At 47.5% G+C, this 17,487-nt stretch overlaps 1 protein-coding gene across 2 annotated transcripts; it reads right to left on the bottom strand.

Moving 5' to 3' along the window:
- Nucleotides 1-7,173: 7,173 nt before the first annotated feature.
- LOC119442946 (calmodulin-beta) lies at nucleotides 7,174-10,135 on the bottom strand. Of its 2 annotated transcripts, XR_007465837.1 has the most exons (3): nucleotides 9,311-10,135; nucleotides 7,378-7,604; nucleotides 7,174-7,288 (listed from the first exon to the last, which is right to left on the bottom strand). XR_007465837.1 is itself a non-coding variant. In XM_037708033.2 (2 exons), the coding sequence occupies exons 1-2, from the start codon at nucleotides 9,750-9,752 to the stop codon at nucleotides 7,435-7,437; spliced, it is 612 nt and encodes a 203-aa protein (XP_037563961.1). In that variant the 5' UTR covers nucleotides 9,753-10,133; the 3' UTR covers nucleotides 7,327-7,434. The 2 variants fall into 2 exon arrangements, 1 of the variants encoding a protein (XP_037563961.1); XM_037708033.2 differs by lacking the exon at nucleotides 7,174-7,288 and having other exon boundaries at nucleotides 7,327-7,604; nucleotides 9,311-10,133.
- Between the last annotated feature and the right edge of the window lie 7,352 nt (nucleotides 10,136-17,487).

Here is a 17,487-nt window from a genome sequence, read left to right as displayed (position 1 = left end):
GGAGGTAAGGCACCAAGGCAACCAATAGGTAAGCTCTCCCAAGAAACAAAGGACCTAATAAAGAAATGACAAAACATGAAAATGTCCACCTCAAGAGATCAGATAGAATTCTCTGAACTGTCTAAACTGATCAAGAACAATGCAAGGGATATTCGAAATTCTGACGTGAGCAAGATTGAGGAAGGCGTAAAACATGGACGCAGCATGAAATCGGTGAGAAGAAATCTTGGCATAGGACAAGGCAAGATGCATGCACTGAAAGATAAGCAAGGTACTAATATCAGCAATTTCGATGACATAGTAAAAGCAGCGGAATTCCATACTATCCTGTACAGTGTCCAGAGCAGCCAAGCTCCTTTATTCTAAGTGGGGATGAACGGGATACAGAAGGCTCCTTCAATAACTAGCGATAAAGTTGGAAGGGCCTTGCAAGACATAACCCAAGGAAAAGCGGCGGGAGAAGATGGAATAACAGTCGATTTAATCAAAGATGGAGGATACGTCGTGCTTGAAAAGCTTGCGGCCCTTTATACACAGTGCCTCACAACTTCAAGTGTACCAGAGAACTGGAAAAATGCCAACATTATACTAATCCATAAGAACGGAGACGTTAAAGAATTGAAGAATTATAGACCCATTAGCTTGCTTTCAGTATTGTGTAAAATATTCAAGATAATTTCCAATAGAATCAGGGCGACACTTGACTTCAGTCAACCAAGAGAAGAGGCTGGCTTCAGGAAGGGATATTCTACGATGGATCACATCCATGTCATCAATCAGGTAATTGAGAAATCTGCAGAGTACAATTAACCTCTCTATATGGCTTTCATAGATTATGAAAAGGCATTTGATTCAGTAGAGATACTAGCAGTCATAGAGGCATTGCGTAATCAAGGAGTACAGGAGGCATACATGAATATCTTGCGAAATATCTACAAAAATTCTACAGCTACATTGGTACTCCACAAGAAAAGTAGGAAGTTACTTATCAAAGGAAGGAGTCAGGCAAGGAGACACAATCTCTCCAATGCTATTCACTGCATGTTTAGAAGTATTCAAGTCTCAGACTGGGAAGGCTTAGGAGTGAGGATTAACTACGAATATCTCAGAAATATAGGCTGCTGCTGCTGATGATTATCTCGGCAACCTTCGGTTCGCAGATGACATTGTCCTATGCAGCAACAATGGTGACTAATTACAACAAATGACGGAAGCCCTTAACAGAGGACAAATTAAGGTAATGTTCAATAGCCTGGCAAGGGAACAAGAATTCAGGATCGCCAGTCAGCCTCTAGAGTCTGTAAAGGAGTACGTTTATCTAGGTCAATTAGTCGCAGAGGACCCTGATCATGAGAAGGAAATTTACAGAATAAAATTGGGTTGGAGTGCATACGGCAGGCATTACCAAATCCTGAATGGGAGCTTACCACTGTCGTTGAAAAGAAAATACAATCATTGCATTCTACCGGTGCTAAAATATGGGGCAGAAACTTGGAGGTTAACAAAGAAGCTCCAAGGGGAACTCTTAACCGGTAACCAGAACAATGATAACCCGATCTTCAAAAAGGCGAATCAAGATAGATCAATTGTCTAGTGTTGCGCACTAACCACAACTGAAAACAAGTCGTTCTGCCGGGATGAGTCCCTGGTTAAAATTACTACTGCGTTTTTCAATGATAAATCTACGGGCAGAGCGAAACATGAAGAAGCAGCTAGTCGATACATCATTGCATTTAGACGGCTTGTTCAGGTCTCCTGATGTCCGCACAGCATACCTCTTCATGATTATGTAACCCTCGGAGGTACTTTTCGATCACCTTCATTCGGTCAGGAGGCTCGCTCATCATTGCATTCCACGCTTTCAGAAGCGAAACAAAACAACGCACGCCGCGAATATGATACGCGTGCCAAGTTCTCGCTCACGTGGAATGAGAGGTACTTTTCGATCACCTTCTGTAGGTCAGGAGGCTCGCTCATCGTTGCATTCCGCGCTTTCACAAGCGAAACAAAACAACGCACGCCGCGAATAGGATACGCGCGCCAACTTCTCGCTCACGTGGAATGAGCTGATCCGAACTGAGCCGCCAGAGAGAAAAAAAAAAGAAAATTGTTATACGTCATCGAGGCGAGGCCCCGCCCCTGCACGGATTTGTTGTGAAAACAGTCGCACCCCTTCCTCTTCACAACCACTCTCGACGCCGCCAACTATCACGTGACCGAAAGCCATGAGAGAGGGCGTTGCGTTGGTTGCGTGAGCTCAACATCGCTTTGCCGTTCTCTCTCCCGACCTGCCCTTCCAATCTTTCCCCCTTTCACATCTTTCACGTTGGGAAGTGGCGCTGGTTGCTCGGGCAAGTCGGTTCGCGCCTTTGTTTTCGATTTAGAACACTCGCAGAGCGTGCTCTCCAAAGCGGATCCTGCCTCATCGATACCAACAAAAAGAAAAAAAAAGTGAGTACCGCACGAAAGTGCCTTATTTCTGATAATTGTTACCCCAAAATGCCCTTTGTATGGGCATGTCACGTTTGCACGACGCGCTCGAAAAGTATACTGTGAGCTTGCCGCGGTGTTAAATTAAACGTTGATACATGTTTTTCACAGATTAAATAATGATTGCTTTTTCCAGATGGTGAATTTCATGACGCGCTTTTCGTGTTTTTCTCTGTGATCCTGACAACGTGCGAGATATAGTGCTACACTGACAAATTTAATTCCTAATTATATTGCAGTCATCCATGGTCCGTGGAATGCGTTCGGGACAGTTAGTGTCCCTGTGGGGGCGAAATGCTAAAACACCCGTGTACTTAGATTTAGGTGCACGCTAAGGAATCCCAGGTGGTCCAAATTATTCGGGAATCGCCCACTTTGGCGTGCCTCATAATCAGATCGTGGTTTTGGCGCGTAAAACCCTACAATTTAATTTTGAAAAGTTAAGGAGAGTTAATTACTCATGACAGGCTTATTACAGCTGCTGCTGTACGCATGCGGAAGCTTTAGGGCTTCAACTAGTGTCGCTCGTTTGGCGATATAGAACTACTACGCTGCTTGCTCTTCCGGTGGCCCACCATTCCCGCATTGTTGGCGATCACGAACGCGATCAGGCAAACGTGCGTAGCCGATATAATTTGTTTGGCATATTTATTGTTATTCAATTCCTGGGTACCGCGCCATTCAAAAATATTCCCGCCTCGAATCATGATCCCCACTTCTCGCGGAAAATCGCGCGCTTGCTGTTACGTGTTACTGGGCTTGCTTGCAACGTGTCACTTTTTAACTCATATTGTACTGGTTGCGTGTGACCCACCTGTTTTATTCTTTTCATTTGCGTTTAGTGACGGTGATGTAACTGTGTACTGCGCATTCGGTCGAGCTATAGTCACTCACGCTTCGAATCTATTGATTGCTGGTTGGCACTTCTAAAATATATATTGCCATGTTTGTGGGTGCCTGCTCATGGATGCAGACTCGGGAACACGCCGCTTTGCGCATAATTTTCTTTCGTGCTATCCATTTGACCCAGAAATTGTGGATGGCTTAAGTTAATTCGCATCGGCGTTCGTACCGCAAGTCATGAATCTGAATGTGCCAAATCTCGCGGGCTGAAAACGAAACTTTAGGTGAACTCGTAATTAAAATGAATGAAAATGTGGGGTTTTACGTGCCAGAAGCGCGATATGATTATGAGGTATACGCCTTAGTAGGGGACTTCGGATGAATTTTGGCCACCTGTGGCTCTCTAACATGCACCCACTGCACAGCACACGGGCATTTTTGCATTTCGCCCCCATTGTAATGCGGCGGCCGCCGCAGACGGGATTTGCGCACCTACAGCACGCCCCATATCTTGTGTCGGTATTGATCTCTCTGATTAAAGAAATATCGCCAGGTCATCTACGCGTTTCCACGCTGTTGTGTTCTTCTTTCGGGGGTTTTACGTGCCAAAACCAGTTCTGATTATGAGGCACGCCGCAGTGGAGGGCTCCGGATTAATTTTGACCACCTGGGGTTCTTTAACGTGCACTACAACGCAAGCACACGGGCGTTTTTGCTTTTCGCCTCCATCGAAATGCCGTCGCTCTTACCGCTATATATGTGTATGTCAAAACGCCGCAGCACACTATTAGACCTGTAAAAGAGCCCGCGTGGCTCGCCAACTCCCTATGCACGCCCTGCGCTCACCCGCACGTCTGCCTTTCACAATGTTGGCGGGAAACCAAAGTGCGCACAGAGTAGTCGGCATTACGTGAGAGGTCCATTGAGCTTATGCGGCCTCATAAATAGAGGCCGGATCTTTAGGCATTAAAAAAGCGCGTTTTAGGCGCCAAAAATAGGCAGTCAAAACAACGTTTTAGGCCTCCAACGTCGTAAATATAGGCACAATAAATCTTCACATAAATGCAAATCATTTCAAACGAAGACGTGCGCGACCCGTATCTGCGACAAAAAAAAAAAAAAAAAGAAAAAAGAAATGTTATTGTGTATGATGGCACAAAAGCGCCAACAGTTGAACATAGCCGTACAACTTCCCCATAACACTGCTGTACTAATGACGATCAATTGGCTTAATTCAACAAGCACACTGCTCGTATTCATGTCCAACGGACACGTACTGTATTCGAGCGTCGCATATAGTGAAACAGGCAAGAAAAAGAATACTTGAAAGTTGGGAATACTGATAAAAAGCGCTACTTTATGTCTGCCTGACGCAAATAAATTAAGACACAACAAAAACAGATAAATAATAACTGCAAGAGAGACTACGATTTATTAAGAAATTGACATGTTCTTACTTGAGGACTATTAGGTACATCTCTGGCAATTTTCTCATATGCAATGACATTATCCGAATTGTACAGGCAAGACGTCCCAACACTGCCAAATACACTTCCGCTCATTTGAAGTGCACATGTTTGAAGAAATCTGTTTGGAGAGCACGCGGAATAGTCTAAGAATCACTGTGAAGATTGTGGAAACAATAGCAAGCTACGACCATCTCCAGATTTTTGGATTCAAAATTGTGCCTCTTGTCACTGAGAATGATTTCATACGTTTAGAAGGAACGCCCGACGGCGGTGAACACCTTAAAAAGTAAATTACAAACAAAACAAAAGCCGCGTGCACATCACATTTTTCTTTCTTTCGCTCTTCACTCTCCTTTCCCCTGACGGCTCTCCGCGGTTTCGCATTCGCCAACCGCTCGCGCAATGTCAGCGCGGCGGCGTATGCTGGCCGGCGCGTCGCATTTCACTGCTGCTAGCAGTTGTTTTCCGGGAGTTCGTTGAACTAAAGGACTAGATCGAACCCCATAGAATTCCGAACAGTCAATGTTGCCAGGTAACATGAATAACGGTCTCTAACTGCACTCGAAAGCGAAACTTGAGGCTAAATAGTGTTCATATAGGCGCCGATATTGAAAATAGGCATTTATAGGCATTTAGGAACAAAAAAGGCATTTGCCTAAAATCCGGTCTCTACTCGTAACATTAGCAGCTAAAACAGGTTTCAGAACACATTACATGCCCACGTAGTTTCCACGGAAGACATGCTCGTGAATGGTGCAGTGCAAAAAAAAAAAAAAAAAAAAAAAAAATGGCTTTAAGAATCTGCCAAATTTCAGCAGCTTTTATTTGCTCATAGTCCTTTTTTTTTTAACCCCAGGCATGTTTTTCACCCATCAATGATATATTTTAGTTTGCCCCACTATACATGCTGTACGCGGAAACAGTCACTTCTAATTCGTTATGGATGTCCTTGCCTGTTACTGTACCGTATGCATGTTGTGAATTGACGAAATGAGCTTACACTAAACACAACTATTTACATGCTGTAGTTTCGCGGGAGAAAAGCTGGTGAAAGCTCTCTAGCCGCCTAGGCGACGTGGAGAAAGCTTTGGCGCGTCTTCTGACGTGGTGACTGGGACTGGTCAATCAGAGAATCACGCGTTCCACAAGTGATGTTCGCATGAGGCTCCCGATTCTTTGGTGCTGCCTCGGACGATATGGTGTCGATCTGTAACAACAGTGAAGCCGGCCTTGAAAAAGAGCAATAGCGTAAGGTTTTCAGAAGCTCTGCTCGCAGGCGGAGGCGCAGCGGTGGCTTTCCGGGGAAAGCTGCCCGCCTGCGGGCTTGCATGCCGTCATCGGACGGACCGCCGCCGGTCGCAGACTGTAGTTAAGAGACCTTCTGGTATAGACGATAGTGAACTGGCACTCGATCCCATCATCATCAGCAGCAGCAGCCTATATTTATGTCCACTGCAGGACGAAGGCCTCTCCCTGCGATCTCCAATTATACCTCTGTCTTGCGCTAGCTGATTCCAACTTGCGCTTGCAAATTTCCTAACTTCATCACCCCACCTATAGTTTTCTGCCGTCCTCAGATGCGCTTCCCTTCTCTTGGTATCAATTCTCTAACTCTAATGGTCCATCGGTTATCCATCCTACGCATTACATGACCTGCCCAGCTCCATTTCTTTCTCTTATGTCAGTTATAATATCTGATATCCCTGTTTGCTCTCTAATCCACACCGCTCTCTCCTGTCTCTTAACGTTAAGCCTAACATTTTTCGTTCCATCGCTCTTTCTGCGGTACTTAACTCGTTTGTAACTCGATCCCATACCAGGCGCCAACAAAGAAAACAGCGAGAGGAGGAGGCGACGTTGTGAACGATTTTGCAGAGGTCGAACCTAAATGTCGCTCGACAAGTAGCCAACGTAGAAAATAGGCGACCTCCTGCTGAGAACGGTGAAGCTTACACTCCCGCCCCACGCAGCGCGAACTGAAAACACGGTTAACCTGTACAGTCAATCTTTATGGCAAACACGGGAACACGTGTCACTTATAGGGAGCCTACAAAAGGCGGTATAGGCTTCCTAAGGTCACTCGATACAGTCAGCACTCTGGCGAGCGGCTTGGCGCACTCGCGTTGTCTGTAGGTGTAGCCGTGGGCTATACTTACGGCATCTGGAAATGACGGAACACGCTGTGTTAATGACGACTTACGTCGTCTGGCAGTATAGGCTGTGCATCAGCTAAACGTGTACATGTATATTACGAGTGCGTAGCGGATCACCAGAAAGCTCTGCCTGCACCGATAGCTTTTACTGAAGCGGGAAGACAAACAGAAGCAATATGGGAGACTGCAAAAGATGTAGGAAAAGCCTGATTAGCTCAAGCAAGCTGCCTTATTTGTCTCCGCCATGTTTCAAACGGATGCCATGGAATAGAAATCGGCTCATCGCTGCCGTGTTTACAGTCAAAGCTTGCGACTGTACACCATAGACTCCATCTGAAATGAACGCTTGCAATTAGAGCACGGTGTATACATTCAAGACAATGCCGCCAGTTTATTAACGTACGTATTTTATATACACAGACCAACTAAAGAGCAGAGGCCATCGTAGCCATAGCGGGCTTCGCAATGGTGCGCTTCGCTCAGCTGTCCCTGAAGAGCATGTCGACTAGTTCCTTGTAGGGCACGCGGTCGTCGTCTTCGCCGCCGCATCCCAGCTCGCCCAGGACCTGGTTGACTTCCTCGACGGTCAGTTTCTCTCCGATGGCCGTCAGCAGCCAGCGCACGTCGCGGACACTCACCAGGCCGGTGGCTGCGTCGCGAAAAAAAAAAAAAAAGCATTCGCGTGACGCCATTGCGCACAGCGAGACCACTGAATGCTGGCGACTGCATACAGCAGCGCGAGCCAATTTGCCAGCAGTTCCACGCAAGAAGACGAAACCGAACAATAAACAAAGCACTAAATCTGCAGAAAGTGAAAGCCTAGCATGATTTCTGCTGGTTCCCTTGACGCAAAGTGAGAAATGTCGCTTTAACCTACAGTTATAACTATACCGAAGCACAGGAAAATACGTGAGCTAAGAGTTAACTACATCTGACGTGACTAGAAGTGGCTCATTATATCGGCTAACCGCTAATGGCCAGTGGCGCAAGAGATTAGCATAAGCGATTTCTACATGCGGCTAGGCGCCAGTACCACCGCAGGGCGCAGTTATTCGCTATACTTGTAAACTGGCACCGTTCAATGGACAGTATACAGCTGGCTTTCCAGTATAGGCGAACAAGACGCACGGGAACCACTCTCGCCGGTCGTGGTGTTGACTAACATAACCACCACAACAAGAGTTCTCTGCAGCAACCATTGGCCCCGCGGGCACTTAAATCTAAGCGGTCGTCTCACGAGCGTTCTTGCATTTCGCCCTAATCAAAACGCGGCCGCCGCGGGCCCCGGTATCCAACCCGCGAATAATATAAATGCAGCCTGTAAACCAAGATTTCTCTATATGAATTGAGGTTCTCGAACATTTATCATGCACGTGTCTTCAGCAAATGCACATTTACTTTGTGCAGCAACGGCGCCTAGTGCATCGGTATTACACATCCCGTGTACGTGAATTTGCGCTTCGAATATCATAAACTCGTATAATCGGCCATAACCGCACATAAATTTCGAATGTCGGTTGTAATTCGGGCACACATGGGGGAAACGGCTATGCAAATTATGTCTGCCGATTGGCTATGACCACTGATGTGTGGTCCTGCAAGAAAAAGCTTCGTTATCACCACAGCCAATATTTTACAAGTGAAAGCTATTCAATGCAGTATTTGAAGCTAACTTTTTCCGAATATTCGTACAGTGCACCGGTTTTATCGCATTGGACAGCTCAATTAAAGGAACAGTAAAGAGCAGCTTTAAATCAGTTTGTACTGGTTTTGCTTCATAATTAAATATCGCATGTTTGGCGTGAAAGTGTTATAAATGAAGAAAATGCAACAAACTCCCCCCATTTGAATTTCGCACCGTAACGTCTGTCAGACGTCGCTGCGAGGTCAAATTTTAAAGTTTTCTCGCATTTCGCCATTTCGGCTTCGGAAGAAGTTCTCAAAACTTGCCAAATTGTGTATTTCGATCTTCTAGAATGCAATGTAGTTCTTTACCAATAAACACTCAACTAGGTCGCGCAGTCAATGCCCCAATTGATCGACTGCGCGGGAACTTCAAAGCGGTGTCACCAGCACCAGAAGTATTTGGACCTTTTCCGGCTTACCAAGCCTTCTCGCACAGTAGGAGTGCCCGCCTTACTATTGCAAAACCGTAACTTACTCATCCAGACCACCTTAATGTTCTTTAGTGACCCTTTAAGATGACAGCAAGTTGGTTTTTATCATTATGTTAATTTACTTGGTCCGTAGTCAGCAGAAAAGGGCCGGGTAAAATTAACCAACGTTAACCTTAACGGCTCTTCCCAAGATACTCTTCACGTGTGTTTACCAAAGGAAATAAACAGTTGCACATACCACTGGGGTCGAGTATCTCAAGCGCCCTACGCGTCTCTCGCTCCTGTGCGCTACTGCGTTCCGGTAGCCGTAGGTGTCCGAACTCGAGCTTGGCCAGCACCGACAGGAAGCCCATGTAGTCGACGGTCGTGCGGCCCGCGCACGCCTCGAGCTCCTCGCGCACTTCCTCCATCTCGGCCTCGCTCACGGCAAGGCCCAGCGCCCGCACCGCCGTCTTCAGCTCGTCGAAGCTCAGCTCCAGGTCGCAGTCGCGGTCAAGCAAGACAAACACCTCGCGCAGCTCGGCGTCGTCGCTGTAGCCTGAGTCGGCGGTCGACAAATCCTCTTGTTCTCCCATCGCGCGGTGCAGTTGAGTACAGCCTACAGCACCCAAGCCGAAGTGTGGCCGAAGTAACGCCTCGCCTGTCGACGCAAACGGGACAACGCCCGCCTCCTGGTGCATAGTTGTTTTGTACTACTGATCACGTGGTACCGCGCGCAAGCACGTGCTCTCGGGCTTGGCGGACAACGTGACATGTGTTTTCTCAGGATGGTGTAGATAGGACTACGTGCTAGTTCACTCAATGTCGCGGTACCCAAAAGATACAACAATACGATAAACTTACGTAGCATGGCAATGTACTGTACGTTCGTTGCTGATAACTTGTACACAAGCGCGCGAAAAAACCTAACAGCAAAATGGGTCTGAAATTGAGCCTGTCGGTACAGCGTCAGCGCCTGTAGTCCGAGGCCTTTCCTGAGACAAAAGGCTAAACATTTCGCCTGGCAGGTCGACGCGACAATATGACTTACAAGTACGATAACTTATCGACTAGGGAAATAAGAAGAGAGTACACGGATGAAGGAGCCCGATGTAGAAGGAATATAGTTGAGTAGAACATATCTTGAGGGACTGATTGGTTCATTTTAACGATTGTTTACTAGCTGCGTAAGCAGGCTGACAGTCTGCGCTTGAACTTTCTCTGCGTTCCTCCTTGTGTGCTGTCCTTTTTCCCGGCTTGCGTAATTATAGTAAACAGCCGCACTAAAGAAAATTTGCGAAATATGAAAGAAAAAAAGTTACGTCCCTGCACTCTTGCGCATCTATAGATGACAACGCTTTCAATCATGTATTCCGAGTCAACTGTGCATAGTTTCTGCGGCTCCAATGAGTGGGAAAATGACGGAAGATAATCACGGCCGGCAGTTAAGCGTTCAGTAATGATTTCGCTTATTCCTACGCACCTTCCTTTGTGTACATGTAGGAGCAGTAGCGGTTATACTTGTTAGTAGTGGTCACTATACTTGTTGCCTTGTTAAATGTCGCCTGCAATGTTAATGCCGTCCCTGAGGCTAGTGTAACTGACGGAGGCATTCTTTTAAGAGAGGAAAATGTAGTTCGCGCCATAGAGTATCGTAATAAAATTACTAGTGGGAATTCTCTGGCCCTGCGGTCGTTAAGCTACGATGGGAATGGTGGTTAGTGCACGGAATACGGGCCTGTGGCTTCAAACGTTCTGATGACTTTGTTAGCTATGCTCTATCCCTTTTATTGGCCTAAGTTTCGAATCAATCTGACTTTTGTGAACGTAGAAGGCAATAACACTCTGCTCACATGAATAATAACTGCGAATTGTGACATTTATACCGAACTGTGTTGCTGAAAATGAAGTTGAAAAGTCACAAAGCCGTTTGAAGCCATAAGGACGAAGTTTAGGCAAAACCATATATATATATATATATATATATATATATATATATATATATATATATATATATGTATATATATATATATATTGCAGGAAACGCTACAGTGTGCGCAGGAAATGTCTAATCACACATCTGCACGCAAGGGTTGCAGTTTGGCCTTGTTGGAAGGACACCTACACAGGTTTATAGCACAGAAAACGCATTGAACGGGTCGGAAGAACACAAGGCAAGCGCTTCTGCTGTGTCATTCTGTCCGTCCTTGCAGATGTAGATGCAGTGCCGCCGTTGCTCTCTTTTGTTTGTGTAATTTTTTTTTTTTTTTTTTTTTTTTGCAGCGAAGCTCTTAATGCGACTACAGGAGCGCTCGAAAACTTTAAATATCAGTTTTTCACAGTTTTACGAAGAAACTACGTAATTCACAAAGTTTATATGTGTAGAAAATGTGGCGAACAAGAGGGGCAATATGCTGATAAATGTTGAAGTTTGTGTGTCAAGTATGGGCGAAATGAAAATGGCTGAACTCTCCTTTTGGGGTCATTTAGAGGCGTTATATGAAACGCTTCAAAAGTTAATTCTCCGCTTGCCTGAGAAGACTGAAAACGGCAGATAATTCATATTTTAAGGAAATGGGGGCCAATTTATGGGTGACACGAAGCGAAAGTTTTAAGCGTGTAGTTTAATTATGTGCATTGAAAATAATTACCGAATACTCGTCTTCACCCAAATTTTCCGTGTTGTCATGCGGTTTCACTTTCACTTTATTTCCTTAATTGCTTTGTTTCCCGGTCTCCTCGATTAACTATGCGAGGCACGGTGTTACTATTTCGTTCAGGAAGCATGTTGTGAGTGACGAACGACAAGTTTTACAGCGAAGCTGTCTATATGGTTAGGTTTCTATGGATTTTTCGTGTCCGTCAACAGTGTCCGTCAACAGCATGTGCAAAAACTCAGCTCCCGAATTTGATGCAAATTCGCTTCATTCTCTGCAAAAGCTTATACGTCTCATCACTTGGATATGCATTTTCATTACATTAGTGATCAATACGCACCATTTTAAAAATCAGTAGACTCTCAGGTAGATCAGGGTTTCTCAGGGATTTGCCGCTGTGGGACCCGCGTCGGCCATGTACTAGTCCAGTGACTTTAGCCCATGGCTACGGTGCACTGGTTCGATCTGCAGTGACTTTAGCCATGTGTACGCTCGCACCGCCCTCTGTTTGCCGTGGTTCCAAGCGTTTGCGTGCCTAGTTTTCTTCCGCTCTTCCGACATGGCGGTCCCATCGCGCGTGTATACTTTCCTCTGGCTCCCCGCGGTTACGGTAGTCTTCCACGCGACTGTATGCCGCCGACCAAGACCACCGATCGAAATAAAAGCGTGTGTGCGCGTGTATTTCTTCGGGATGACCGCCGTCGCCGCTCAAGAGAAATAAAATGTGCTCAGGCCTTTGATTTAAATTCTGTGTCACCTCTATGTCGTGTGCTAAACTGTTTCGCTGGTGATTCACCTTACAGCAGTGGAATGATGCGTGATTTTTTTTAGTCTGTGTGTTATATAAAGCCTTTGTAGAATGCTATTTACTCAAACGTTTCAGATTGTCACGGTGCCGTTATCGGAGATGTTTCACAGAGTCACAAAACAACGGTAAGAAACACCAACTTCGCATTCAATGAAAATATGGAAATGTCAAGTTGCTATCATCCCAAAGAGCTAGTTGGCGCTGGCGCGATATGTACCTTCTCGAACAATCCCCCGTTGTGGGTATGTACCAGAGTATGGAAATCATCATCATGAGCACGCGGCGATCATCTCAAAGACCTATTGGCGTTGGCACGGTATGTACCACCCGCTTCTTGGCCAATTAAACACCGTTTTGGGTATGTACCATGGGTATGGAAATCATCATCATGAGCACACGGCGATCATCTCAAAGAGCTAGTTGGCAATGGCACGGCATGTACAGCCCGCTTCTTGGCCAAACCCTGTAGGGGGTATGTGTCATGGTATGGAGATCATCATCATCATCATGAACATGCGGCGATCACCTCAAAGAGCTAGTTGGCGTTGGAATGAAAAAAAACTTTATTGAGGTCCTTCGGAACATGCACTAGCACGTAGCGGGCCGCTTTCACGTCGGGACAGAAAGGCCTAGCCTCTCCGCCACGTCGCGGGCCCGTTGGACTGCCCATAGTTGTGCTTCAAAATCCGGACTGCGTAGAGCAGCCTCTCACTTGGACGACGTAACGTTTTCATCACCGCGTAACGCGGGGCACCGCCAGAGCATGTGTTCCAAGTTGGCAAAGTCTGAGCAAAGCGCGCAAGTGTTTGACGTTTGAATTTCGGGATAGATCCTGCATGTGCAAGAGAGCTGGGCTAGGGTATGCCCCGACCTGCAAGAGTCTGAGTGTCAATGCCTGAGGCCTGTTCAATTTACTGTGCCGCGGCAGATACTTGAGCCTCCCCAGATAAAAGTACTTAGTGAGTTCGTTGTACGAGGCAGAGGGATCACTGTTATCCGGAACCTCAGCGCCGCGCCATCCGGTAGCTACGCGGTCGACGGCTCCTCGCGCAGCTCTGTGGGCCGACTCGCTGAGGTTGGACGCGGGGCGCCCTCGATCTGTCCCATGTGAGCGGGGAACCAGACTATCATGTGTTGCTTGATTTCCTTGTCCCGTAGGATCCGCAAGGCCGGTTTCGAGACGGTACCCTTGACGAATGCTCGGACCGCCGATCTCGAGTCGCTATATATCGTCGTTCTCCCGTCGTCCAGCAGGGCCAACGCTATTGCGGCCTGTTCGGCTACCTCGGCCGCCGTCGTTCGGACCGTCGAGGAGTTTGTGATTTTGCCTTCTTGATCGACGCTGACTGTAGCGAACGCCTTTCCGTCGGGGTACCGGGCTGCATCGACGAAACAGCAACTCCGGGCACGTGCGCCGGCCTCTTCCAGGAGGGCTTTAGCCCTAGCCCGCCGTCTGCCCACGTTGTACTCGGAGTGGACATTCCGAGGAATGGGGGCAACGATAATGCGCTCTCTCTGTTCTCGAGGAATGCTGCAGAAACGGGTCTGGATCTCCGTCGGGGGAACTCCAAGTTCTCTCAGGATGTTTCTCCCGGCATTGGTGGTTGACAAGTCTGGTAAACTGCGCCCTCTCTTGTGAATCCGCTATCTCTTCCAGGGTGTTGTGCATCACGATGTGGAGCAGTCTCTCCGAGCTCGTGTACATGGGAAGTCCGAGGGCTCTCTTGACCGCCTTTCTGATCAACGTGTTCAGCTTGTCCCGTTCCTACATCAGCCAGTTGTGCATGGCCACGACGTAGGTAAAGTGACACATCACGAAAGCGTGAACCAACCTGACGAGGTTGTCCTCGCTTATTCCTTGCTGGCGGTTGGCAACTCTTTTTATCAACCTGATCGCATTGTCCGTTTGCTTGGTGAGATTCAGTACCGTCTGGTTATTGGAGCCGTTCGATTCAATCATCATACCCAGAACCCGGAGAGAGTCCACACTGGGGATGAGACAGCCCTCACTTGTCCTTTGAGTGATGCCGATGTCCTCTACAAGCCCCCAACCTTTCGGTTTGGGGCCCCTGTGCTTGGGCCTGTACAGTAGTAGCTCTGATTTCCGCGGCGAGCATCGGAGGCCGGTCGGTCTCAGGTAGTCTTCTGTGACCACGATGGCCTCTTGAAGCGCAGCTTCTAAGCGTCCATCGCTACCACCGGTGCACCATATGGTGACGGCATCTGCGTATATCGTGTGGTTAATGCCGTCGACCTCGGAGAGTTTTCTCGATAGACCGATCATGGCGAGGTTAAAGAGGGTCGGGGATATGACCGACCCCTGCGGCGCGTCCCTCTAGAATCGGGCCTAACCGAGTCTGACGCGAGGTCTCCCACATTGAGGATGGTTTCTCTGTCCGCCAGGAAAGATCTCGTGTAGTCGTGAAAGTTCTTGCCCAATTCAAGGCTCGAGATCGTGCCCAAGACAAAGGAATTGAGGATGTTGTCGAAGGCCTTCTCCAAGTCCAGCCCAAGTATGGCTCTCGTGTTGCGATCGATAACCTGATTCTTGGCGTTGGCACGATAAAACTAAACATACACATACAACAAAGAAGAAGCATCGGGCTGCTGTGCAGTGGGGCCGATGTTCGATACCTTAGTTGGGCACGTAATTAATTTTTTAATTGTGAGCTATTCAGCAAGACAGCAGCACCATCACTCAGTCAGAAGCTACGGCCAGGAAATTCTGGTAGAGTTTGTAAAGAAAGCTTCCATTTAAAAACAAAGTAAACAGAAATTCTGTGCATGTGTAGTTCAACTACAGCGCTAATGCAGCTCCACTAACGTGAAACCTGGGGAAGTGCGAAACAGCGGTGCCATAGAATTTCTTTCTCTATGGTGATGCGCCAGCGTTGTCGCTCGATGCGCGCCTGCAGCTCGGCGTCCATGGTACAAAGGAAGTCCCGAAGCGCGCCAACTGCTTGTAAAGCCTTGTTCCTTCTTTCTTGCCACACGGCGCGCGCTGATCGGGTGCTGGAGTAGCGCTGGAGTGAGAAGGAATCGAGCGCTTGTGGGGTGGTGGCGCCCTCTCCTGATCTGCGCTGGTACCAGCCTGGCGTTTGGGAAACGATTGTCACGAGATTCTGCTAATTAATGCGCTTAATGCTTAATTATTCCTATCTTTTAAATTATTCTTAATCATGTTAGTTTATTTTGAACCGGTTTTGATCAATTCTGCACTTGTTTTGACCCTGTTTTTGCGCATGACCACGACGACATGAGATCACATTACACGCCGACAGCCCGGGCCCCTAAAGTGCTTCGCACTTAAAACGGTACATTCGTGGAACAAAAGGAGTACCCGCAGCTCTTTTTAAATGGGTAAGCGCTCGAGTCCAATTTAACTCACGCTGGACTACGTTAACCCTGTCCACGATCCCTGTGGTGAGGGGGAGGAGTTCCCGTAGGAACACATAAGCTAACCCATCGATGAATGCGAAAACTCCCTAATGACTTCATCGGCGAATGCGAGAACTTCTTAACTGATGATCTGCAAAATAGTCAGAACCACTTGGTGTTTTCTAACCATGTTCTCTCGCTCACAGACTGCATTTCTCACTCGTAGTGCCACCCTCCCCTTTTAGGAAGGAAGCGTGAGCACAGTCTTTTGGTGTTAAGTTACTCCCTAAACTACTGCGAAAACTCCCTCGTTATTCCGTAGGTGATTGACTTTTGAAAAAGGAGGTAAATATGAGATAGCATTTACTCCTACAGAAAGAGTCGCCAACACCCATTGTTTTTAAACACCATTGTTTTTAAAATAAAGTGCGCTACTCGTAGTTCAACGTCCCGCACATTGGAAGTGCATGCAGCGCTTCGGCGTTGCAGAGCAACGAGATACATTGCTTAAGTATACTTCAAGTGAAGTGACAAACGGCGTCCGAAGAGCTCCTGATTAAATTAGGGTGAAATTCCTCAGGACAATAGACATATGTCGGCGCGGGCGTCAGTGCCGTGGATGCTGGGAGATAAAACACGATGGAGCGTGAGCGACACAGCGCCTGGTGGTGTGATAAGAAAAGTTGTCGCAGTTTCACCTGAAAGGCGAAACATCAATTGCGATAGCAAATTTGTAGAGAGCTATACGGAGTAATGATAGTAGCTTTATCAGGTGTATAACTTTGGACATGCAGCAGCACCGGCAACACGCAGAACTGTTGTCGACACCGTCGGCGTTTTGCCCGCGTTCGCACAAAATGCGTACGGCGTTGGTGACTGTTGCCGGAGCCTCTGATATAAATAGGCACTTGATGCCGCAGCTAAACGTCGCCTCCCTTCCCTCCCCGCCACGGCCTTTCGCGCGTCGGAAGAAGGCGCGTTTGTTCTACATATATGGTGATTGTAGAGGAGGAAAGAGACGCCTACTTCTGCAGCCCTTAAGGGAGCACGGCGCAGAACGCGCGTCTTTTCTTCGCCGTGCGTTCACTCCCCGTGAAAGCGCGCGTCCCTCGCGCCCTTTCACTCGCACATACAGCGTTCGGCGCGCGGCGACGATTTCATCTCCACTGACGTCATACGGAACCTCACGGCAACGGCGACGGCGACGGCGACGCCGACGGCAGAAATCTGCTTTGGAGTGTCCATATAATTGCTATCGCAATAAAAGCGCCTTCTGCAGCCACATTATCGACGATGCTGCGCCGAAATGCGAGAACGCCAACGTGCCGTGCGAACCTCGTGCTACGTACTATACGGCGATGGCGGTAGCGTTCTTTATACAGACACAGGACATGCGTTATAGAGTCAGATATAGCTGTGTTGCATAATCGGACAGAGATTTCACATCTCTATACTGATTAACATTGTTCTCATGCTGCTGCCTTTGTTTTACGCCTGTGCGATGGCGTCTGGTTATGCGTATCCTGTTAGTCTTCTTTTTCTTTTGCACGTGCGTGCCTTGCTTTTTACCCCTACGTCTCTCTCTTTTGGCTT

The sequence above is a fragment of the Dermacentor silvarum genome, chromosome 2 (genome assembly GCF_013339745.2).
Source record: "Dermacentor silvarum isolate Dsil-2018 chromosome 2, BIME_Dsil_1.4, whole genome shotgun sequence".
Lineage (NCBI taxonomy): Eukaryota > Metazoa > Arthropoda > Arachnida > Ixodida > Ixodidae > Dermacentor > Dermacentor silvarum.
The sequence above is the reverse complement of the archived record's forward strand: the minus strand, read 5'-3'. Positions and strand labels throughout refer to the sequence as shown.